This window comes from Lepidothrix coronata, unplaced genomic scaffold (assembly GCF_001604755.1).
Source record: "Lepidothrix coronata isolate B3197 unplaced genomic scaffold, Lepidothrix_coronata-1.0 Scaffold19, whole genome shotgun sequence".
NCBI classification, from domain to species: domain Eukaryota; kingdom Metazoa; phylum Chordata; class Aves; order Passeriformes; family Pipridae; genus Lepidothrix; species Lepidothrix coronata.
This window is the reverse complement of record NW_016690199.1, coordinates 1,493,021-1,519,548: the sequence shown is the minus strand read 5'-3', so window position 1 is coordinate 1,519,548 and position 26,528 is coordinate 1,493,021. Positions and strand designations below refer to the sequence as shown.

General features: G+C 42.0%; 1 protein-coding gene across 7 annotated transcripts in view; it reads left to right on the top strand.

Moving 5' to 3' along the window:
• Positions 1–11,248: 11,248 nt before the first annotated feature.
• PPP2R5E (protein phosphatase 2 regulatory subunit B'epsilon) overlaps positions 11,249–26,528 on the top strand; it is a 78,010-nt gene continuing 62,730 nt past the window's right edge. The window contains exons 1-3 of one of the 7 annotated variants that reach the window (XM_017807550.1): positions 11,249–11,407; positions 13,101–13,198; positions 19,522–19,685. In XM_017807550.1, coding sequence (XP_017663039.1) covers positions 13,101–13,198; positions 19,522–19,685 — 262 coding nt within the window. In that variant the 5' untranslated portion in view covers positions 11,249–11,407. Of the gene's footprint in view, positions 11,408–13,100; positions 13,199–16,258; positions 16,825–19,521; positions 19,686–26,528 lie in introns of those variants that run through there. The other 6 variants (XM_017807548.1, XM_017807545.1, XM_017807549.1 and 3 more) reach the window with 6 other exon arrangements.

Below are 26,528 nucleotides of genomic sequence, written 5' to 3'. Positions count from 1 at the left end.
TTTATATTGTATTTGTATATTATAATGTTTTGTAATAAAATTATCCTCCAGGGTGTTTGGGGTGTACCAGCACAATTCCAAGGCTTTCAGTCACCTGCATCAGTGCCAGTGTTGCACAGGGCACCTTGCTGGGGCAACTGGTAGGAGTCTCACCTCTGGGAGAAGGTGGTGGTGGTGTTACTGTACCACTTGTACCATGAACCTGCTTCAGACTGTGCTCACTGAAAAGGATTCCCTTAGTCCTGGGCTGCTGGAAATGAAATAACGAGGATTTCCAGAAATAAAACAGGGTTGGTCAAGCTGGCAGCTCTCACAGTGAGGCACAAATGATTTTGACTCAAAAGCCATCTCATCACTAGCTTATTGTGACAATTATACTCTCATTTTGAGGGCAGTTTCAGTGTTCTGTGAATGGAGTAGTGGTACCAGTGGCTGCATTTTACACTTACAGACCATGCAAAAGAAGCTTACCTACTGTCATTTTCATCTGGGACTAAGAATTTCCCAGTTTCTTCCCCATCCTTAGCTAATGTAGCCTGACTTAGATCTAGACTTCTCTCCAGAAGACAACATTTTCATAAATTTCAACATTGTCTAAATGTTTGGAGTAAACACGTACATTTCAGTGTCTTCTCTGTGTTTGTTTTACCCTTGTTTCATTCCTGTTGAAGTTTTGCATTTGTTGCTTCCTCCATAAGGAAACAGAGAGTGAGTGCCAGTATCATTACATACCTGCAAGTTTGTAAATCCCGAGTTGGCTTGAAGTGTGCACACATGGCAACACAGCCAGCATTAGTAATATAAAAATATACACAACAGACTGAATTCTGCAGATAACTGTCCTTTCCCTAACTTATGGTGCTTTAACTGAAGTACAGTATATAGTACAGCCTTGTGTGCCACTGAAACCTACTTACATCCGAGAAACAGGAAATACTAAAATTAAGATTGCATTTTCTTCACAAGAAATGACAGCTATGCATTTACTGAAGCATCATAAATATTTTCATACTCATATACACTTGTCATATATTTAATATATTTGAGTATATTTTCATATGCTTATAAATATTTTCTTTTTTTTTTTCCTCCTTAAAATAATTTCCCTGACAAAATGCAGAATGGGTCTTTTAACTCTTTGGCCAGGAGTATTAACTTGCATTGAATTCTCCTACTTTCTTTCCCCCCCAGTTAAGAAATAGTCACTCTTGTTAATTCAGTTTAATAATTCTCTTAAAGGCATCATGCCTTCCTCACTCCCATAAATTCTTGGCTTTCCTTAACTTGAAAGATTAAATGTTAAAACTTCAAATACTTTAAAAAATGAAGCTATTTCCCTTAAAATGACTGTGCTGGCCTGACCTTTCTAAATCTAGCTCTGAGGGGAAACTTGAGCTGCCGGAAGCACTGGATTGTTTTGGGACTGTGTGGATGTGGTCCACGCTGCAGGTGCATCTCTGCTGCACTTGTTTAGTGTCTCTGTCATAGTTTTTGAGTACTTTCCATGATAAATCTACAGACAAGAGCTCTTCTGCCCAAAGGAAGGAGCCAAAGGAGCAAGTGGCTTCTGCAGCCACTTCCCTGTTGACTTGGTTGCCTTGATGGCAGCACGTCAGGGAAGCACCAACCGCTCCGAGCGGATGCCGGAGGGATTTGGTGAGGACCAAAAGAGCAACTTGTGTAACCAAGGAGGGGAGCAACTACCAAAGCAATGGCTGAGGAAGATGCCAGAACTGTTAGTAGAGAATCTCCACATGGAGTTCAGTGTAACCCTAAGCAAGAACACTCTGGGTTTCACCTTCCAGAGGAGAACCAGATGCTCCATCTGGAAAGAAGATACATTATTATTTAAACAACTGCTCTGGAGATATCTTAATGTCACTGCCTCCTGCTGTTTATTGCCACCCTGGGAGAGGGTCAGCACTCACTGCATTAGATAAGGAACTGCAGGAAAGGTAACACCTTAAATTTGGCTTTCAGAAGAGATCTGTCTGTGCTCATGGTGAATTTTCCATTTGTTTAGCTCAGGTGTATCGTTTACCAATTTTCAGGAAAGATCTGCAGTAAGTTTGTGCATCCTGGAACATGGGAGTGACCAGAAACTGCTAAAGGACAATATAAGGGGCAGTTCTTTCCTCCTCAGAATGATGCATAAATACCCTGAAGGTTTTTAACTTGCATTTGTAACACAGATGAAAGCAGCAGGAACAAAGATATACTTAAATACATACTTATATATTTCATAACTTTTAAAAAGGTGTTAAAGAACAATAAAGTTAAGGGAGAAAATGGTTCTGAGAAAGAAAGAGAAAAGAAATCAGCAATTCATAGGAAGAAGAGAACAAGGAGGTGGTAGAAACTTGCCTGATAAATTGTGTATGATACAGTGAGGCACTGAGTGGTGTGGTTTTATAGTCTTGTACATGTATGTTTGACTATGCTATTTTTGCCCCAATTTCCTCATAGGTTAAAAGCTGCAAAGAAATCGTTCTAAGCTAAAGAGAATGGAGAAATGGCTGGTATTTCTAGAGGAGAGGTATTTTCCACTTACTGGGAAGGCCTGAGAATTCTGCTTGCAACACCATTGGCCCTAGTTCCTCTCTCTTGTTTATATTTTGAATTTTCAAGTCACATACTGAATTATGCCAAGTGACAGAAGGGAAAATGTCTGCGTGGAGCAGAGTCATTGATCCCAAAAGGAATTGGCTTCCTTGGCATATCAGTGTTTTCAGTGACCCTCTGAGTGAGAAACAGAAAGAGGAATGATGAGCCAGATTTTCAGACAGGCACACACAATTAAACACATTTGAATTGCCTTATTTGCTCTCGTAGGGAGTTGTGTTTCTCTCATGAACAGTTTGAGGCTTCTGTAACCTTCTTTAATAATCACACAGGTTGCTTCCCTCTGGAAGGGCTTGATCAGCTGGACCTTGCTGTCCTCCTTTGTAGCCGTGGCATAGCCTCTACCTGGGTAGGATATATTTTGGGCAGCTATGAGGCACACACAGCAGTTATGGGGGGAGAAACATGAGCTAGATGTGGGATGTACATGTGATGCAAGATTGTGTATGAGTAGGGAGCAAGAAGGTGAGAGGCTGAGTGTGTTCACTAAAGGCTTCTGGCAGTGTGTGTTCTAGGCTGTGACTCCAATTAGCATTTTCTCCCACTTAAGATTTGCAGGGCTGTACACATGGGCCATTGCTTCTGAATATAGCAAAGATCAACAGAAGATATGTATGGTATCACAGAATCATAGAATGATCTGTGTTGGAAGGGACCTTAAAGATCATCTCATTCCAATCCCCTGCTCTGGGGAGGGGCAGCTTCCACTAGAACAGGTTGCTCCATCCAACCTGGCCTTGGACACTTCCAGGGATGGGGCATCCACAGCTTCTCTGGGCAACCTGTGCCAGTGCCTCACCACCCTCACAGGCAAGAATCTTTTTCCTAATATCCAATTTAAACATACCCTCTTTCGGTTTGAAGCCATTCCCCCTTGTTCTGTCACTACCTGCCCTTGTAATAAGTCCTTCTCCAGCTTTTGTGTAGGCTCCTTTCAGGTACTGGAAGGCTTACACTTGAATCCAGTGTTCTTGGTGATTTTGGATGCCTCATTTGACCCCTGGTATCATTCACTGCAATTTTACTCAAGCCCACTTGTGCAGAACCATAATTTTTTGTACAGATGGAAAAGTATTAGGAAAAATTACTTCACTGAAAGGGTTGTCAGGCCCTGGAACAGGCTGCCCAGGGAAGTGGTTGAGTCACCATCCCTGGATGTGCTCAAAAAATATGTGGTTGTGGCACTTGGGGACTTGGGTTAGTGGTGGGCTTGGCAGTGCTGGGTTAAAGGCTGGACTCGATGATCTTAGAGGTCTTTTCCAACCTAAATGATTCTGTGATTCTAAGTTCATCTGGTTTTGTAGTACAAGGGCTTATATTGTTGTCCATCTTCCCAGATGAGAAGGGAAGTCTACATGCATAAACAGGTGTCCTACTGTAGCAGGCAAAATGGTTCACAGATGCTTTTGCTGAGTTTGAAAAACTCCGCGGAAAAGCCAAAGAGGCACCGCTGGGGAAAACAAAATGCAAAAAAAAAAACAGGGCAAGAAACAGATACAGCTTTGTGGTTCATACTTTATTTACAAACACTTCTGAGGGGGTCAGCACAAGCAGTTTTAAAATCTTTCTTCTGGATTAAAGAACCAAACCAAGATCAGGAATATTGCAATTCGCAAAATATAATGAATTATTGGCAGGGTTCCATGACTGCAGGTAATCCACCTGATTTCAGTGCCCATCCTTCTGTGGCCAGGAAATATAATAATATAAAGCAAATGGAAACTCATCTCTGTATAAGGGAAAATGTTGATAGGCTGTTTTTTTCTGTAATATTGATTTTTTTCCTGAGCATAAGCTTTTGTAAAAAAAAGCATCTCAAGAAGGTCTTTGGCTGTGTACACCAGTCAATGACACTTAGTCCCATTAGTGGGAAAATGGACATAGCCACCTAGGGAGTCTCTCTTCAAGGAAACAGAAGCAGCTGTTGGAAGACAGGATGAACAGTCTCATCTCTTACTCCACCTAGTTAGAGATTTTGACCAACAGTGTGTTCTGTTTAGCCACAGAAATACCTGACCAAGAGGATGCTGCCCTTATGCGATATTACACAAAAAATATCATCACTGTGAAGAGAATGCTGGCCAGAGACCTGTAAAATCTCTGGTTTCAAAGTTCCTGCCTCCTGGGTCGCTCTGAAATGACCAAATAGTGAATGAAAGGGCAGGATGGCTAATTAGAAGGTGACTGAGTGCAATGGGCACGGTACAAAATGTCTTAAAATATAATGAAATTGGGCTTAATAGCAGATGGTTAAAAAAAAAAAAACAAACAAAACAATGAATTGTAAACGAAATTGGAAGTGTAAGAAACTTTGATTTAGGAAATAATAAAGACTTCATGGGTTTTGGAGTGTGATCAGTCTACTGAATCCTTAATGGAAATACGCACTCAAGAGCCACTGGGAGCTTTCTACGTTGGTGTGATGGAGGAAAATATCCCATGATTAACTGTGTATTGGGTTTGCATGACCAGTGAGGTTCTGGCTGATGAAGGCACACAAGGACAGGTAATGCTAGACCAGCTTGCATTCAGCCTTTTTGTAACAAGTATATTTGGAGCAGAAACACCAGAAATTTCTTAGTTCTTTAGAAATATTTCCTGGATTTGATGACCTTGGAGGTATTTTCCAACCTTATTGATTCTATGATTCTAAACAAATGGCAGCATTTTTAGGGCCTCTTAATGCAGCAGAACAGACATGTAGCCCATTGAAGATCATCTATGCCAAAAGGTTGTAGACAAGTTCTAGAAAGACCATGCAGGTGGTCTTTCAAAAGCCTTCTCCTTTGATGCTTAATACTCTTAACATGTGATGGAAAGCCTGTTACTCAGTGGAGGAAAGTTTTAAACAAGAAAAGATGAAGCCCACTCCCAAACTGTCTTTCTCTCAGGACACATCCCCAACAGTGTTTTTAAGACCTAATAGAGGCTATTTGCTTGGACTTGCAGCCAAAATAACTCCCTTGTTGCTTCCTTTTAGGAAATGAAATGAGATGAAAATGGGTTCCTGAACACACACACACACAGAGGGTCAAGTCTAAGGCTGGGAACACGTTGCCCAGAGAAGCTGTGGATGCCACATCCCTGGAAGTGTTCAAGGCCAGGCTGGATGGAGCTCTGAGCAACCCGGGATAGTGGAAGGTGTCCCTGCCCATGGCAGAGGGTTGGAACTGGAGGGTCTTTAAGGTGCCTTCCAACCCAAACCATTCTATGATTCTGTGATTGCTGCTAATCCACCTGGACATTGAAATGCCTTTGATTCCAGACACAGGGTAAGCACAGACACACCAGTGAACTGTTGCTGCAGGGAACCAGGATAAGACATATGTCTGTGGCACACGTCTCCTGAGTGTTACCTGAGGTGTAGAAAATATACATCACCTCCTGCAGATTCTGCCAGTATCCTGAGCAGGGACTGTCTCTGAGCATTAGGGAAAAATCCAGTCAATTCTAAGAAATACCATTTCTCTCCAGGAGATACTTAATCACAGGGGACAAAAAAACATATGCAGGTTCTAACAAGGAGAGGTATCACACAAAGGACCTTGAGGTTGATGAACAAGGACCTGCAGGTGAAAGCTGCTACCAGTCCTCCTGCAACTTTGTGCGAATCAGCAATTTAAGGTATCCCCCACTGTACATCCAGTCCAAAAAGCAAGGGGGTCTGAGCTACGAAGAGTCGCCACGTAGGACTGATTTGGGCTAAACCACTTTGTGGTTAGATCCACGCTGCCACCTTCAAGAATTATACTGGGTTTGGATTTCCAGAAATAAGTCTGTTGCATGGGAAATGTGATCCACCCTATTCCACACAGTTTGTCAAAGCAGCAGCCATCTGCTGGGGTTTATAGAAGGCTGAGGAACACAGGATGTTTACTTTCATTCAGATGTGCCGTGGATGTGCCTTGTATGAGCAGACTTGTCACAATCCTAACGAAACAACTGGGACACTGAGCTCAAGAGAAAAGCTTGTTTCAGGGAGTAAAATTAAACTTGAACAAGACAGAAAGCTTTACAAATATACATGCACACATGCATATACATAATCATTTAAGTAAAGGTCAGCAGAAAACAGGCCAGACAGAAATGCCAACAAATACAGTACCAACTCTGAGACTAAATTTAATGCTTTCCGAGGTGTTTTACTGAAACCACTCCCAAGAGAAAGAATCTACAAAAGGAAAGATAAGGAAGGGTCCAGCTGCAAAATAAAGCTACATGGCAAAATTACAAGATGAGATTAATTCAGATAAACGCTCCAAAAGGGGATTTGGGATTAATGACAGAACTGAAACATGGGTGTGCACAACATGAATCTGAGACTTCTGAAGATGAGACAGAGGCATTTCCCTTATCAGTGGCAGTGATCACCAAGGCCACGTAAGAGGCTCGAGAGGGAACTGGGCTCAGGTGTCTTCAACTGCAGGAAAATGTCATCCACAATGAGAGTAACTTCAAGCTGCTGTGAATGTTGGCCACAAAGGGGAAAAATTCCCACGAGAGTCCAGAGGATGCAAGCAGAATTCTGCAAATGCAGAAAGAGAACAAATCCAAGAAGTAACCAAAGATGCAGATGGAGACACTGGCAACAGCATTAGCAGCCGCTAAGGTTGTTTTTGCCAACAAAGGAAAAAGTTAAGTATAGTAAATCAAATAAAATTAAACATGCAGCAGCAATAGATGCCCTACTTCTTTTCCTGCAAATGTCTTTTGCCATTTCTTTTTTTCCCGGGAGGTAATGAGGATTTTTGTAAATCTCAGTTGAAAGCAGAGAACCTTACTTGTATTTCTGTCTAATGGCTCGAATAAGCAGACAACACTTCAGACGGCAAATATTTTTGCAAACTAAAGTAAAATCAAGAATTCTGCATACATGGCATTCTGGTTGAAATATCCTGCAGATGATAACCAGCAGGACTAACACTACTGGAAATTTCCTTGAAGAAACCATTTGAATGGGATGATAGGCAACGGCACCGTATGACAGCTTTGGAGTGTCTATTTGTTAGGATTCTGCCAATTTGTTAAAAGCAGAGCACTGAGTTGCAGTGGGGAGCAGGAGGAGAGTTAAATTGCTTACACAGATGTATCAAAACAGTTTGCTGAGTTGCAATGCTACCAGGAATTATGAAAAAAAAACCCCCTCGAAGCGTATTCACTGTCGTGTATCAGAATGGCAGTGTGTAGCTTCCTGTAACATCCCAAAGAAAAATAGCTGGATCACACTGGGAAAAGGCCTGAGGTGGGTTTCAGTGGGGGTGGAATTACATTTGGTGCAATCAGAACAGTCTGAATGTCACAGAATGAAATTCTGGATCAAAAACAGTGTACTTTGGAAGAAAGTTTAGTAACTCAGAAAGGATGTTTTATGTAGAAGATGAAGAAAATCTATTTTCACATTTTCCAGGATGTGACTTACATCATATTTTAAGATCTCGAATGAAGCTGCAGTGAGTTTTCAAGAAGGAACCCAAGACAATAATATGAATTTGACCTAGGTATAAATCAGAGAAAAGAAAAAAAATTACATTTTAAAATTGTACTCAAGCAGGCATTGAACAGCATTGCCCTGGAGTATCTCACACTCATGCAATGAGATCGTGATAAAATTTCAAGAACTAAACTCTACAAAGATAATGGAACTAAAAAAAAATCTCAAGAGCCCATCATTAAAAGCCAGTAACTGCAAGAAACTATAATTATTCTAAAACAAACTTGTAGGGAAGAGTTTGTCTGAAGGGCTCTTGTTAGCCATTTTTGTACTAAAAGCTTTCAATATTAGCATTTCACTGCCTAGTGTATTTTTGATGGACTTTAACACGTGAAGTACAGGTGCACACCTATAGAATTGCAGCTAGAGATGAATCTGCTCCGAGGTAGGAGCTCACCTAGAAAGACACATATTAGAACTAAACATGACTCAGAAGCACACAATTCTCTTAAATATTTATTTATTTATTTATATTTGAGCTGAAATGGCTCAAGTGGGAGCCACAATTTCTGTGAACGTACTAAATATAGCTTAAGATGAATTTTCCAGGAGTGTCCTATGGCGCCGCTTGGTGCCTTAGCAAATCGTGGGTTTAACTTCTCCTTGTGCCTTCTTAGAAATGAAGATCTCAGTTCTGGTTTAAATCAGCTCTCACTGAAGTCTCGGCTGTTGATTCTTGCTACAAATTCTTCCAGGTCCTACCTGACACTGGATAATGTTGAAAATTCTCTTAAGTGTGGGGGCTGGACAGCATGTCAAAGAAGCCATCCAATAATGATAATATGCCAAGTGTTATCATATCACACATTTTATATTGGCTCAAATTATTCTGTATTTACTGAGATATCTTACCCTAAATCTGGTGTCTAGACTTCTCTATAAAACCGATTTTTAAAGTTGATAGTGGTGCATTTTTATTTAGTGGTAAATAAGCTTCTACAGTCATTAATATATTGCATATGTAATGTATGTTGCAATTATGTTAAAGTACAAGGACAATTTAATCTCCTCGATGCCCTTGAGCACCTGGTTTTTAAAACTTTCTTTTACTGAACCTGTTCACACTTTTTGCCTTCATAACAGGATGTGAGAGCTTGTAATATTCCATCTTGCCAGAGAACACAAGATCAAATAACACAAAGCAGTTCTGATAAATAAGTCACTCGTTCACCCATCTCCATTCCATCGAAGACCTTGACAAACCTCTAGCAAATTCAGCATGAAGTTTTTTCTTCTGACCTCAAGATCCCCAGTGTATTAATCCTCTTCTTTTGTGAGAATTGTACCCAGCCATCTTATTTTTTGGCTTTCTCTGTATTCTCTAAATACAGTCCATACTAAATTACCCAGCATTAAAGATAAGGAAGGATGCACAATGGATTTGTACAATGGTATGATGACATTTTCTGCTTTATTTGCTATTCCTATCCTAACCTTGGCATCCTCTTCTCTTTCTGCCATGAGGTGCTGGAGAGGCTTTAATGCCATCCCTTCGCAGAATTTCCTAAAAATCAGTTCTATCAGTGCTCCTTTAAAGTGAGACAACCTCATCTCTTCAACCAAGTTTTTCAACTTCTAGCACTTCCAGCACTTGCACAGAACACCAGTTTTGTTCCTGTTCCAGTCATCTATTTTTGTGTGGTCTGCTTAGTCAGGAGATTATTTAGGTGTTTCTTTGCTATTTTCTGTCTAAACCGAATCAATTTCTGTCTTTTTCTAAGATTTATAGCTTTTGGTTTTCAACTCCAGTTCCTCTCTCATGTGAAGTTCTTTCTTACAAGCCATTTATAGGGCATCTGTATTTCTTTTACAGGGTCATGACAGAACTACAACCTCCTTATTCATGTAATTATCTCAGTGGCAAAATTATCATATTTGTTTAACCCTGATAGTAGATCTGGGAAGGCTTTAGAAAATGCTCTTATAACCTTTCTTTTCCTGTCCTTCCTATTTTGGCAGTATTCATACATATTCATTCATTTGTACTGCAAAATCTGGAACCCATTAAAACTTATATTTTAAACTTGTTTAAGTGCTGTTAGGCCCCCTCTGATGTTAAGCATTCCCTACAATGCTGAGCTTAGCTACTGACTACAGAAGACTTTCCCTTGCCATAATTTGAAAACTTTAAAAGTATCCAATAGGTTAAAGTTGTACCATGAGACAGAGATAAAGCAGGTTGAAAAATACAACACGAATACTTGCTTGTTCTCTTTCATAACAAAGGGAACAAGATATCTCTGTCTCAGCCTACTCCAGCCTCAAGGACTCTGAACTTGGGGAAAATCTCAAGAGTTTTATCAACTGCTATAACCATGAGAGATGCACCAAGCTTGGGAGGGAGCTGGTAGGTGCCTCAGGTGCTTCACTGGAGATGTGGAAAGTGCTACAGTTCACACACTTAAAGCACTGCTGGGCACTTTCAACAGATATAGGTATTTTTTACTCATTAGCTCTTCTCAAGGTGTGATGTTGTAGGTAGGAACTTGGGCCTCAGTAAAACGTGCTCACATGAAGAGGATGGTTTTATAGCAGTGTATATATACTGGCTTGTAATGCATTAAATGCAGAGATAACTGAGGGGACTTAGAATCACAGAATCATAGAATGGTTTGGGTTGGAAGGGACTTTAAAGATCATTTCATTCCAACTTGCAGGGACACCTTCCACTAGACCAGGTTGCTCCAAGCCCCATCCAACCTGGCCTGGAACACTTCCAGGGATGGGGCAGCCACAGCTTCTCTGGGCAACCTGTGCCAGTGCCTCACCATCTTCACAGCAAAGAACTTCCTCCTAATACACAATCTAAACCCTCTTTCAATTTGAAGCCATTCCCCCTTGTTATGTCACTCCGTTCTCTTGTAAAAAGTCGCTCCCCATCTTTCTTGCAGACTCCCTTCAGCTACTGGAAGGAGGCTTGATCACAAAGCAAAGGAACAGAAGCAGAGCTCGTTTCACCTGGGACTCAGAAACACCCCAGTGGCACAGGGGGACCACGTCACACACGTGGCTGTGTTTCCAGGCAGCTTCAGGCACCAGAGGCAGCCCTGCGGGCACTGCCCCAGGAGAGAAGGGGGAGCACTAGAACCTTCCGAGGCAGTTGGGGGGTGACAGCTGGGGAGTGACAGTTGGGGAGGGCAGGGACAGTTGGGGAGGGCAGGGACAGTTGGGGAGGGCAGGTTGGCCGAGGAGGGCACTGCAAAGCCCAAGGAAGGCGGAGGTAAACAGGCAGCAAAGGAAATCCGAACAGAAAATTCAGAAAACTTGGCTTAAAGGAGTGCCTGGGGCCTGAAGGCAAGTTAAGACACTGGGGGAGGGGAGCAAAGTAGGAACAAAACCGTGAATTGGGAATCAGTGAGAGCAGTGTGGTGCTGGGAGGAGGCAGCTCTCCAGCTGCCAAGGCGAGCAAGCTCCTACTTATCTTGCCATGTTGACTAGAGAAACAGACTTCAAATGACGCAGTGTCTATAAACAGAGAGGAAGAATTAGTTCCCATTCTGGTAGTTGTGTCTGTGACCCTAAAACGCTTACCCCCCCCCCCCCAACTAGGAATTCAGTTCCTGAGGGCACTGACAGTGTTATCACTGAGCTGATACGAGGAGGAGCGGGAGGCAAGGAGGAACAAGCACTTGGTTATTAGGGCAGAAACTTGGTACAGCGATTACAAATGTCGCCCAAAAGCCGGACATGCCACTCCTCCCCAAAATGTAGAACGTGTGAATCAGGAGTCAAGTGCAGGGTAAACAGACTAAGTAGAAATGCTTTCTTGTTAGGTGTGAATTTCATTCAAAAGTAAACAAAAAAATCACAGATTGTGCCGTTTCAATCACGCTGATGGAGCAGGACAGTTACTTTGATGTGGTGTTCCACTGTGTTCATTTTTGTTAAAAGATGTATCAGAAAAGCCTTGTTCACATGCTGATTTGCCTCTTCAAACAGCTCTGCTGCTTCCTCCATAACGCTTTCTCTTTCTGGTCTTTTTCTTGCCGGTCTGAATAATTAGTTCTCTGGGGAGAGCAAGTCTTTTCTTGCTTACTAGTATTGGAACAGGGAATATCTGAACTAATCCCATGGTACCCCCGATAATGCTCCTTTTGACATATCGGAGATCCTTTATGGAGCATTATGTGACCCCTCCTGTAGACAAATACATGTCAGATGTGCCATGTGAGACATTTACAAGCTCCAGCTAGGTCCATTTATGTTTATCACTCAACGGAGCAGGACTTCCACAGGGGTATCTCCGTAGCAATCCCGTTTGATAAGCTGCTGTGTAGAGAGCAGAATGCCAATGTGGACGAGAGCTCCGTACTCCTGCCTGGGTGGCCATAACAGATGGTCTATAGTGGAACTTCAGCCACACAAAATAACGTGAAGTGGCACGAATCTGAGTCACTGGTACAAAAATCTCTGTTTTGGAGGACTCTTGACTGCTGTTCTGACTGGGTGCTAAAAAGCACAGTGCCGAACTGGCAAGGAGCTAGCCCTGAAAATTCCTCTCCTGCCATTTTTTAAAAAGCCCTTTTGTAGGGGAGTAAGGCAATGCCACTTATGAAAAGGATAGGCTTGTCTTGTACCTTTGACAGCAGTGAAGAAACACTGATCAAAAGAACTTATTATTGCTTGTAAATCTCCAGGAAGGGCTGCAGGTACTGACTGTGCCTATATTTTCATATATATGCCCACACACTTGTATGGGAGATGTTGGTCATGTGAACTTTATCTGATGAAAGTCAATTTTTATTCTTGCAAATTGGTATTTATACAAACACATATATAAACATATACAGATACACATCTATGTAAAACACCTGTAGTACTTAGTTCTTCTCCATCTCTGCTTGGAATTCACTTATCCATTTTTTTTAAAGTAACAATTTTTACAAAATGCAGACTAAACAGAGAATAGGAGAAGGACAAGTGCCCCTTCAAAATACCAGCAGTTTTACATTCATATCTTATATCATGCTCTTAAATCTTCTCACAGATGAGGACTTCACAGATTAAAGGAGGAAAAAGAAAGCGATCTGGAAATAAGTGGGAAGCCTACTCTGCAAAATCTGATGGCCAAGCGAAACAGAAAAGGTAAGATTTCTGTTTATTCACTGATAAAGCCTGTATTTGTCTTGAATTGTTACCATCCAAACATCACCTGATATAAAACACATCATAAAAATCTTCACACAATCCAAATGGACCAAATATACCACATGATGACCATCTAAGAAATAAACTAGCTGAATGCATTATTTACCAGCTCGTTCAGCTGTACTGAAGAACTAATTCGATAGCTGTTATACAAAGGCAGAAGGAGGAGTAAAAACCTCTGTGTGCACAGGACTTGGACAGGAGTGTTGGTTTTTATCCCTTCTATGGCACTTATTTTAATAGTTACCTACATCACAGGCTTCAATTTTAGATTTTTAGTGTTTTACAAAGATGGATTTCTTCTCATACTGGGAAGACTGAAGTAATAATAATAAATATATAAAATGACTTGCTCAACTGCACCTAAAGTGCCAGTGTAGCCATCAGGCTGTGCTAGAACTTCCCTTCTGCAGAGTATGCTGGCAATAACTTTCTGAGCTGCTCACTGCACTGTTCAGATCAAAAGCAGCACACAGGACAGTGACCAAAACTGAGAATGAAAGTATGTCACTGACAAACACAACTAACAGAATTAAGTACATATAACAGCAAAACATGTTTTGTCCCTCGCTGATGGGAAGCTACACTGTTTCTATCATATTTTACCTTATATTGGTATAACACCACCCTCTCCTTGACCTACATTCTTTGTTATCAATCCTTGCTTACAGTTACATTATTTTAGCTGCTTTAGTTTAAGTGAATTTAAAGTTTAAAATATTTACAAATATGTACAAATCTCTCTTCTAAATTTAGTTACACAACCTTTCCGTAACCGTGGCACAGTTCAATCTAAGTTTTGCTTTTTCAAATACAATTCTTGCGAGAAATGCAGTCAATTTACAAAGGATGACAAATTCTACAGTTTTCTGACTTAACTTCATGTGGAATTTTATTTCAAAATGTGTTTTGACTGCTTGATTATCCAGCAATAAAAATGAGGGCATAGCATTAGGGCTGCTGCAGGAAGTAATTTCTCAAGTAGCATTACTGTCTACTTGAGGGAGAAATAACTGGCTTGGTAGGTCAGCAGAAATGGATGCGGGGGTAAGACAGGTCAGCAAGATTGTGGATAGATCAGACTGACTCCAAAGTATTTGTATTGGCACATGTACACAGGAATGTGGTCTGTGACAAGCAGGACAGCAGATGTTGAGGCCTCAACTGTAGCAGTGTCCAGTCTTGGGTGCTACAGTTCAAAAAAAGATGTAAATGATTTTGAGACAACACAGAGCCAAGAGATAAGCACTTTAAGAGGTTTGAAACTGTGTTACACAATGAATGATTGAAATGAACTGAAAACACTTTGTCTATGGGTAAAAAAATTTAGGGGAGGCCTATTTCTTAACATATGAAGAGGGATTTTGAGAGATGAGAGGCAAAACTGCTCACATCCATTAGTTATACTTCAGTAGCCATGAGCTTTTAACTAGTGTTCCAGGTTCCTCAATGTGAACTAGACCAGGGAACTTAGCTGCCTGAAAATTAGCAATTTTGAAAGTAGTTTGACAACAGTTTACATCACTTTAAATTGAGTCTGACACAGTCCCACGCCCTCCGTTATGCCAAAAGCTGAGTCAAGAAGCTGAGTGGGACAACAACAAGGTATCCTTCGCAGGATTAGTAATGTTGAGAGGGTTCTGTACCTGCAGTAAAAGGAGGGATGTGACTGATCCACCAAAGCAACCAGCTCTCAAACTACTCTTGAGCTCATTTCCTAAAAAAAAAAAAAAACAAAACTGTACCTCAGAGGGATTTGGTGATATCAATGCAGGAGGGCTGCTGCTCATATAAGTCACCTTTTTTTTTCTGTCAGAAATATAGGAGAAACAGTGGAGAGTGTTTTCAAACGTAATAGCCATATTAACACTATTACAGAATCACAGAATCAATTACACTGGAAAAGAACCTCTGAAATCATCCTCTGAGTCCAATCTATGACCCAACACCACCGTGTTAACATCACCTGAGTGCCAGGTCCAGTCTTTCCTTAAACACCTCCAGGGATGGTGACTCTACCATCGCCTTGGGCAGCCCATTCCAATGTCTAATCACCCCTTCTGTGAAGAAATGCTTCCTAATGTCCAACCTAAACCTCACCTGGTGCAGCTTAAGACTCTCCTCTTGTCCTGTCACTTGTTACCTGTCAACTCTCACCTGGCTACATCCTCCTTTCAAGGAGTTGTAGAGAGCAATAAGGTTCCCCCTGAGCCTCCTTTTCTCCAGGCTTAACAACCCCAGTTTAACAACCTCAGCCGCTCCCCAAAGACATGTTCTCCAGTCCCTTCACCAGCTCCATTGCCCTATAGCCGTTTGCTGTATTTTGGGGAAAACAAACAAACAAACTAACCAGGACCCAAAACAAAACCATCAAACACCAAAGCCATCGCGTAGATAAGTTTAAACAAAAATTTATGACATTTAACCATACTATCTACAAGCAGCCGTTGTGCTGGTCTCTGGTTCCAAGTATATAAAAATACACTTAAGGGGGGAAAAAAAATAAAAAAGGGTGGTGCAGACAGCGATCACACACTGGGCTAAGAAACCCAAGGGGGCAGAGAGGAGAGGGAGGCTGCAGCCGCTGCTTCCCAGTGCGGACAAAGAGGGAATTGCGGCCGTGCCCGCAGCGGGTCCCTCCGGCCGGACCCGGGGCGGCCCCTCGCCCGCTGCCCTCCCCGGGAAGGGGCTCTGCGCCCCGCGAGGGGCTCCGACGGGGGGCTTTACCTCAGCCTTAGCGGGGTTTTCCCTCAGCAGCGCCGGGTTTTACCGCTCAGCCGAGGGGGCCCCGCCGCTCCCCCGGGCGAAGGATGCGAGGGACCCGCGGGATGCGGCGGATCCGCGGGGCTGCGGGAGCGGCGGGGCCGCGCCGCTGCCGGGGGAGGGGGCGGCCCTTTCCCGGCGGTCCCGGCGGCCAAGGCGGCTCCGGGCGCCACTGAGGCGGCGCGTCCCGGCGGCGGCTCCGGTGGGCGGTCGGGGGCGGTCCGCGGTCGGGGGGCGGTGGCAGCAGCGCGCTCGGTTGTGAGCGAGCGAGTGTGTGCGAGCGAGTGCCATGGCCGGAGCCCGCTGAGAGCCACAATAGGACCGCGACCCCGACGCCCACCGGGACCCTCCACTCGCTCTTCTTCCCCCGCGCCAGCGCCGCCGGCGGAACCCGCGCTCCCCGCCCTGCCCGGCACTGCCCCCCCCTCTCCGCGCCCGCCGCTCCCCCTCGGCTCGACTCGGCTCGGCTGTGCTCGGCGGCTCCCCCCCCCACACCACCCCGCCTCGCAGGGCCCTTCTCCGGGAATGTGAAGAGGCAGCGGCACCGCAGGCAGCGGGGAGTGCACGGGACTGAGCGGAGCCGCCCGCGCCTGAACCCGCCGCCGACGCCGCCCTGCGCCGGGGAGGCCCCGCCGCTGCCGAGGCCGAGGCCTACAGGGCTCCTGCGCCGCCGCGGCAGCGACCGAGCCCGGCGAGAACCGCACTCGGGCCGCCGCCGCCGCCGCCAGGCATCGGCCGCGCTCCGCCAAGGCCGCCGCCGCCTCCCTCCGTCTCCGGCTTCTCTACCCAGGAGCGTCAAGGTAACTCCATGGCCGGCCCGGCGGTGCGGGAGGAGGGCTGCGGGAGGACATGTTCCAGCTGCGGAGATCCCGTCTGGAAATGACAGCCGGGAGCGGATAATTGCGCCTCTGCTCCCTTTTCCCCGCCGATATCCGTCGGTATTTTCGCGTCTTCCACCATCCCCCCCTTCCCCGGGGCTGAGGGATCTGATGAGCGTGGCTTCGTATTTACCAAAATACTCGGGGAATAAAGCGGAGGAAGCGGGGAGCGGGTGGCCGGGTTTGCAGCTTTTCCCCCTCGCACACAATAAATAATCTCGGGCTTTATTCCCCCCCTCCTCCCTCCTCCCCCCCCCGACTCTTGGTGGAAACAGAGTATTTCCCTGTGATAGTGTATGCAGGGCAGCGAATGTTCATTTGGGGAGACGAAAAGAAAGATCAGTGTTTACTGTAACGTTGTTAGGCTGGATGGAGTCTTGTTGAATTAGAATTAGATTTTAATAATTTATAAAGCAGGTTAGGGAAACTGTTACTAAATTTACAGCGGGGAAGTGTCTGTAAAGCTCCTTGCTGACACAATGATCCTGCAGTTTAAGTGATCTACTTTAGTCCCTGTCCATTATTATTATTTCTTTTTTTTTTTTTTTTGTAATTTAATTTGGAGGGAGCGTGCAAACATTTCTGCAGGGATGGTTACACTTTAATGATGCACGTGATGAGGAGGGGAAGCTTTCTGATGAGATGAAATAGGGCCAAACCGATTCAGGTTTAGGGAATATATTTTTTGCTGATATTTCCAGAATTTGGTTTATGTAACAGGTAACTTCGTGTTTGTATGTTTTTTGGCGGACTGTTGAAATCTTAGAAGTGGGTTACTAAAGTACAGGCCATTCTATTTCAGTTTATCTGACTTTTTTATTTATTAATCTTGGCTGGGGCCTGAATACCCTGGTGATGGTGGCATTTTTTTTTTTCCTCCCAGATGATAAACAAGACCAGTTTAAGGTACGGGTTCATGTTGCTGATAGTATATTATATTTAGAAAGCCTGAGCTGGTAGTGAGAGAATACCTCAGGAGAAATCAAAAAGATGGAATGAGATTTTTTTCATTATTGTAATGCCAGCTGCACAGTTCACCTTCTGAGTGCTGCACATGCTTCCTCGAAGAAGCTATGGAGTTTATACTCCCATTTTTGATAGATTTAGTGCACCTATATGTGATTCTGCATTAAACAGTTCTTATCTTTCGGAGCTTGTTTACACTGTTGCAACAAATCATGCTTTCGAAAGCTTTTCTTACAAAAGACAAACCCAAATAATGTCTGTTTCAGGGGATTTAGTAATTTATGAAGCCTATGAGTAATCAAATATTTTAATAAAAATAAGTACTCGAAAGTGTTCTCTGTGTCGTGGAATCAACTTCTTGTGGCAAAGGAGTCACTTTGGTAATTGAAGTCAACAGACATTGAGGATGAGTAATGCTTTCCAAGGACATGTTCTAAGACCCTGATCCTGCAAATGCTTACGCCCGATGCTTAACTTTGCACGAGTGTGTGGCCTGGCTGAAATCAACGGAGCTGCTCTCGCTAATGATCGTGTCATTAATGCAGATGGGGCTGCTGATTTCAGGGGAGCTGCACACGCTGGCGAAGTTAACTGTGCACAGAGCTGCTTGAAACATGTAGGCCTGAATTCCTCCTGTCTCGTTTCTGTTGAGTATTGCTCACGTATTTCATCAAGATCTGATGAGCCTTTATAACACGCAGGACAAGACTGGTAAATACAATAGGTGAATGCATTAATTCACTGTTTAAATGTTTCCTAGTAGTATGGAATCAGCTACAGGAGTACTACCAAGGCTGGTTTTATAGGAAGATGCAGTGCTTATTGCTTACACCAGCTGAAGTTGGGAAACAAACAAACTTTTGCTTGCAGAAGCCTTTTTTGGCTCTCTGCCTCTCCCTGCAAACCTTGTCTGGCTTGTGCCCTTAGAACAGTTACAGCTACCACACTGCTGGTCCTACAGAAATGCCAGAACGTGGAATAACTACGTGTAAAGAGACTCACAGGAAAGTAACTGAGTATTTCTAAAATGGAGAATAAAGCAGCATTATGTAGAATTTGTCAGTGCTAGCGAAATTGTGAAGTATAACAGTGCTTTCTGCTATACCTTCTTACATTTCTATAAAATCTGGTATGCAGGTATGGTAAGCAAATGGAATTTTTCTGCTGTCCTATTTTTTTTTGGTCATGCATATTGGTGACTTGAATGCCAAAAAAACATTTGTACCTTTTTGTGTGCCCATTCTTTAGCATACATGGTCCCTTGCAGAGTGAGTTGAAATTACTTCATCCCAAAGAATACATAGTTTAAAGCATAGTTAAAGCACAATCCTATGTCAGGTCTACAGGTGTATGAATTCTGTTGACGTAATGATGTCAGCATTAGGTCTGAATTTTTCCCGTTGCAGGATTTTTGGCAAATGGGAGACACAGATAAAAAAGTGAGCAAGAGGAATTATTGCATTAACGATTAAGCTCCATTAAGTTTATTCCATACAATGTGTAAATGTATCAGTGGGCTAAATCTCTTAACAGTTTATGTGGGTGAGTTGTCAACAGGAGAGTGGTGCAGAAAGAAGATATTTGGGAAGTTTAGGCTAATCTTTACCCATTTCACTCGTTTGGAATATATTTGTAACCTTTGTTTTCCTTCAGTAGGGATATGTCCTCAGCACCAACTACTCCTCCATCAGTGGATAAAGTAGACGGATTTTCTCGGAAGTCCGTCAGAAAAGCCAGACAGAAGAGGTCACAAAGCTCCTCCCAGTTTAGGTCTCAGGGCAAGCCTATCGAGTTAACTCCCCTGCCTCTGCTAAAAGGTAAGACCACATATGGGTTTTAATAAATAAAACAATTTTACCCTACAGCCAGCTTCTGAACTCAAAGTATGCTATTGTAAAAAATTGCAGGGAAGTTTTGCCAGCACTGAGAAATGTTTCATGCCAGAAATACATGTATTTAAGCTTTACAGAATATTTTATCTGTGAGTTGAGGGCGTGGTAATTGTTTGCAATACTTCTGAAAGTTTTAAATGCTGATGTTAACTTGTACCATGCCTTGAATTGTCAAGGCACTCAGGCTGTGTGTGAGTGTTTTAGTTTGTGAATCCTCAGCAGTTGACACTAATGAGAGGTGATTTTGGAAAGGGTAAATGGACTTGTGAGCAGAAAGAAACTGGTTTTAAGCATCTTTCCTTGACGTGTGGATCTGTAACCTGTGACAGTGGTGCCAACTGCAGCCCACAGGGGTATTTTGATTGTCCTACAGCAAGTGAGGAGGTGGGACCCCCTCTCATACCAGTTGTGGATGGATAGCTCCCAGCTCCTGGCTTCTGCTGGGTTTTGAAATCAAAAGGTCCCATGAGCTGCAGCCTCTCAAGGGGAAAGATGCTGCCAGTCTGGTCTTAGGCAAGACCCTACTGTTTTGAGATCCTGCATATCCCAGCTGGAGCTGAATTTCTGCTGGCAGATTTAACCTCTGATTTGAGAAAGAAAATTATGATCCAGCATACTGCTCTTTAAAGAGCACCAGTATCTCTGTGATATCTTGAATGCTTCCCCTAAATTCCTGCTATCACCAAATTTCAGTACAAATCCAGGGGCCAAAATCAGAATTAATGTCTGTCTGGTGAGGAAGGGGAAATACCTTTTCAGAAGTCTTCAACATTGAATTCTCAAGCAGTTTATTTAGTTCTGTGGATTTTTTTTTTTTAATGGCTGTTCTTCCTTTCTGCCATAAGTAGTGAAAATAAGCATGGTTGGTGCTGATAATTCTGGAAAATAACACGTTTAATAGGTTTAATATTATGTCTGTGCCTTTTTTTGCTTTGTGGGCACGTGTATTTCCCACATTCCCTCATCTACCTGTTTGACAAATTTGTTAATCAGAGTATTTAAATATGTAATAAATGCGTGACTGCACTTTGGTTTAGTTCTTAACCCCACTTCTTCAAAAGAAGATAGAAGTTGCAAAATAAAACCAAACCTGAAACCAACACCCACAAACACACTTATACCTTAATGTGTGTTTTTTATTTTAATTAAAAGTTGGATTCTGGGATTAGTTCTAGTGGAGTTATCCTTGAAATATTGTGGGCTTCTTCCTGTGGGCTCTCTGTAAGAATGCACGAATGGCCATCCTGGGTCACAGGAAAGGTCCATCCAACCTCCTGCACTGGGCCTGATGGTGACTGGCTTGGATTCAGTATTCCTCAGTTCAGGGTTGCTTGGTGCCAGTGGATTTGATTTAGTAGTCTGCAATGAATATTATTTGTGATTCTTTGGGTGGTCCTGTGCAGGGCCAGGAGTTGGACTTTGAAGATCCTTGTGGGTTCCTTCCAGCTCAGGATATTCCATGATTATAAGAAATTTACTTGTTGTTTTGTGACGGTACCATAAAGAAGCAGGTGCTTCTTCAAAATAATTTTAAAGCCCAGTTTCACACTTTTCCAGGTAATTTTCGATATGCAGGTTACTTCATACCAGTTGCTGCACCTCAGAAGTCGGTGGGAGCTTATCCTTTGGCTTAAAGGATGGGATTATTTGAAAACATCAATATCGGTGTTTGTATAAATGAAGAAATTGATGTTATAACGATGTCATTCTATTTTGTTGTCCCATTCAGGGAGCAAACAAGGCATGGGCACGAGCACAGGGAAAAATCAGCGTGTGTCTGAGGGCCTGGCCCTGCAGAAACACGGGCACATGCAGGTGTTTAATTCGACTACTGCAGCCAGACCCGTGGATTGAGATATAAAACTATAATAAGATAAAACAAACAGATGGGGAGCAGAGGGTGTTGGTGAGATATTTATGATTAGTGTCATAATGAGTTACAGTGGTCCAGCTTCAAATTAAGAATCTGATCCTGTGAGTTAGTTTTCCCTCTTTGCCTTAATGCGGATTCCCAGAGGCACAGGGATCTACCTGTGCAGATTAATTTGTGGGATTTGGGTCTAACAGTCTATGAGAAACAACAGCAGTGGTATTGGTCCCTACTGAAGGGACACTGGCAGCTAAAATCATGCTGCTGTTTGGAAATATTCTTGACCTACATTAATATTTGTAACAGTCAGGATTAGTAAACTTGAAATAAATGAGGAAACTATTTTATCCTGCGTTTTTCATACTTTACTTGGCCAATTGGATGGAAGTCCTGATTTATTTGTTTTTATACCTCTTAGGTTTATACTTGCCTTCAAACAAGTGACCAGTCCTATTCTCTCCAGTAACCATATGATTTCCAGTTTTATCCTTACTGTTCTGTCTTCTAAACCAAAATAGAGAAGAGTTTTCAGCAAAATAGCTGAAAAACAAAACTTAGTTTGGACAACTACAGTTGCTAAGCTTAAGCTTCCTGGTTTGGGTAAATTTCGAGTTTAATTAAACCTCTTCAGAAATGTTTCATTACAGGAAATTTTTAGAGGACAGACCTCGAATTCATATTCATCAGATGTATTTCATATTCATGATGGAGAGGTTTTGCTGACAAAAACATATATGCTGTGCACCCTTCTATGTTTTATTTTATGACTCTATTGCATATTGACATTGGCAGGCTGCCTTATCTCAAACAGCACTTCACGGACCTCAATATCTTCTCTGATTACAAGAATCATGTCTGCAGAAAACTGGATAACTGCTTGGTCCATTCTTTGCAAGTTTTTATACTCTGCCTGTCACCATAATGATTTGAGCACCTTCCAGTAGTGTATTAAGTGACGTGACTACACATCTGTCACATCTTATCCGCTCTCATTCCTTTCCCTGGGGACAGAGTCACATATAGTGAAATGGCTTGTTTTGGTAGTGTTTTAATGCAGTCTGTTGCCTTCTGTGAACATACATGCCTGAATTGCAAAAACAGATAAGGCAGTGTTGTTGTTCATTTGGTAATAAAAATGTTTCAGGAAAGAAAAGTAGAAGAGAATGGTATGTTTTGATGCTGTGTGCAAGTCCGAAGGATAAGCTGCTATTTAGGAAATGTAATAAGAACAACTGGAGTTTTCAGTATTGCTTATTCCAGGAAAAAAAAATATGCAGAAATGAAGTTGTTACTTTTTTTTTTTTTAAAGTGTGTGTATGGTATCACTTTGTAAATAAACATTTAATGTGTTTAGAAAATAAGATGTGCCTTCTGAGGCTGTGTTGGGCTGAGTTTAGACTTTCAAAAGCCCCAAGCCAAAAAGCTGCTCTGTCTGCCTGCCATAAGGACTTAACTTTTCTGAAAATTTAATTATATTTTTATTTATTGTGTTGTGACTAGATCTAATTCGGAGTTACCTTTTTTAATACAACTATTGTCCAGTATAACACTTTAAACCCAGAGTTTTCTCCTTTGTTTCAAGTGTGAGGGAATGGGATGGGAAGTGCAAACTGAAGTTGTGATACAGTTGCTTTTTGCATAGGTGTACCCTCATGTGTGTTTCTCACATGCATTTTTTGATGTTTGCATGCTTTTCCCTGATGCATCTGCAGTGCATTATGGATTTTGGCTTTACTTCTGAAAAGGCTGATGGTTTCATCAAGCCTGGCAGGTGCCTTAGGTCAGTGGCAGGGCAGTCCTTGTGAAGGGCCTTTTTTAGGGATTGAGTACTTCCACCTCTGTGCTTTAGTGAAATCCCTCCCAAGTTTGTTGTGTGCCTGAAATCGGGCTTGTTCTATGCATTGGTGGGTGTATTATTTATTAGGAGGGTGTATTATTTATTGGAGGGCTATTTTACTTTCATTTTGTGTAGCTGCTCTTTTTACTTAGAAGTCTCTAGAGGTAGATCAACAGCAGTGCAATGTTAGAAAGCATTTGGTTGGAAAAAAAGTGTATTGTAGTGCTGGACATGTGAAAACAGATCAATCTCAGTATTTACCTCTAGAAGGAGAAGTTAATTTGAGTTTCTACCCGTGTCTGTTGTGATAGGGGAGTGTGCAGAGGATGAAGACGTACATACAGATGATTAAAAACATCATATGCCTTATGAATACACGTTTAGCATCTTGAGAAACTGGACAGAAAGCTCTCATGTAACTCACAGTATTGTTCCCACCCCCCTCGCTCTCATTACAAATACAGAAGTTGGGTTAAGTAAAACCATCCAAAAGTAAGACTGTTAAATTTTAAGCAATTTGTATCTCATTTTTGTAATTTCAAGGCGTGCTTTTTTTCCTCCCTCTCATTCTTCCATGTTTTGCAGTGATCCAATATGGTTAGGGTAGCTTCATTTCGTGTTCTCTGCAACTGTTGCATACTTCCGTTGAATACAGCTCAAAGTATGATTTTTATTTTTAGATAATTTTTCTCCTTAAAATAGGTGCTTAGAGCAGTTCTCTGTCAACAATACCAATTGCTTTGCTACCTCAATATTATGAAATTTGTTGAGCTTCTAATACATTTATCAGATAGTTTCCATGGCATTAAAGAATTGGTGTAGTGGCAACAAAAGAGCATTGCATAGTCGAAAAGGGAAAATCTCTTTCCACTTGCTATTTGCTTTTGATCATTATATTATTTCCCTATAGCTGAGATTTTATCATAAGCTTTTCTTATGAATGCTATCTATAGGTCAAACGCTGAAGTTCCTAAATGGTAAAAAATCCTAACAATTCCAAAAGACTTCTGACTGAGAACTGCGAGATGTGCACCTTCTTGTTCAAATACAAGTTTCTTTTGGATTTTTAGAAGACCCCCTTATCATAAGAAAGTCTGGCTTTTTCAGACTTATGGATGCCACCTGAAACTCTTCATGTTGGAAATAGGTATGATTTGAGTTGTAGAAGAAGAGAGATAGAGCTTCTGTTTTCTGTTGACTTTTATGGGGGCTGCCTGCTTGTCTTTTCTGTGCTGCTCTCCATTTGGGAAATTTGAAATGTTTACAGATATCAGATACACAGATATCATTAAACTGTTAATAATATGACTAAACTAAATACTTCTCCTAATACATAAACAGGAATTTAGGGTCATAGTGGTTATGATTTCTCAAAATAAAATCCAGCTTTATCTACATAACTGGAAATAGATCTCGGGACTCCTAATTTATTGCATGAAAGAAACACAGGAACTTGGTTTGTGCTGCACATAATCAGTGGTGAATCTTGCATCAGTCCTGGAACTACTTCTAGGAATTTTGTGTCCGTTCTGGCCGATACAAATCTGGACATAGTAGGTCATCTCTGTGTAAGATTTGGGGATAGGGCCACAATCCTGAAAGGAAGAAGGACTTAGCCTATTTAGTATTTTTTTTTATGAATATGTACAAGGTTCTTGTCATATGTAATAAATTTCTTCACTTTCTCTTGTGCTCTTGGCAGTGGTTTTTTGAATATACACTTAACTTTCCTTTTAATTTGTTAACATCTGTTGGTTGTAGAATATTTTTTTCCAATAATCTTAAAGGTTTCTGGTTGTTTCTGAAAAGGTATTTGCTTGATGGTGCTTAGAAAGGGCCATGCACTAATTGCATTCTGTCTTTCTGAATTTTTTGTCCCTTGTTACTGTCTCCTTTTGGAATGTAGTTTTGTAGGCCAACATCTGAAGAGAATGGGCAGCTGTAGGAATGCTGACTTGAAATTAAGATCATAGTAAAAGCAGTAGCCCCTTATCTTAGCAGTGTGTTAGTGAAACTGCAGTTGGGGAGGAATTCTGTCAGCTTACCCCTGATCTTCAGAAGTCTCCAGTCAGTTCCCAGTATTTATTTCTGAGTCTCTCTGGTCTGGCAATTTTCCTTCTATAAGCATGGTGGTGGTTTTTTTTTGTTTGTTTGTTTGTTTGTTGGGGGAAGGTGGTTTGATTCCCACCTCTTCCTTTTCTGTTTTCTTCTTAATTTTTAAAGTGAAGTAACTTGTAATCACTGTGTAAAATGTATTTCTGTACTCCTCACAGGATTGAGCCTAAAATCTTGATAATTTTCTGCAGAACGTGTAGACTTCATCATAGAATCACAGTTACAGAATGGCCTGGGTTGGAAGGGACCTTAAAGATCATCCAGTCCCAACCCCCCTCTGCCATGGGCAGGGACACCTTCCCCTAGACCAGGTTGCTCAAAGCCCCATCCAACCTGGCCATCATCACCAGAAACTTTTGGTTTCAGTCTGTATTTGTGCAGTATGTCTTTATAATATGTTTTCCTGTAATACTCTAATAGTATTACCATTTTCTCTTCTGTGCCCAAGTGTAGCCCTATGGGTCTGTAATAGAACCTCCTGTTTCTGTAATAAGTACCTCCTTTATATTCCTTTCCCAAAGTACCTTCAACAAACACAAGTTCTGGTTCAGCCATGCAATTATTTCTATGTAGTATAATGATTCTTGAAGTATAGTGCTGCCTTTATAATTGACTATGATATGGAGCTTTACTGTTGTGAAAGAGCACATTTTCCATATCTCTGGAATTATGTGTGTATTTATAAAATTGTGTTTGTGTATATTAAATGTGCATAATATCTGTCTGTGTATAAAGATGAGCTGTAGACATTTAATGTCTTTCACAAAGTTTAGGCTTTGAGTTTATTTAATTTCCTGTTTTTAAAATGGGATATTACTTCTGCTCATTGGTAGAGCTTTATAGTAAGGCATCAGTCCTTTCACATTCATCCATTGTAAGCTACTGCCTCCCTGAGAAAAGAGCACTTTCATTAATGCTTTCTGGGGAGTGGGAGGAGGACACACAA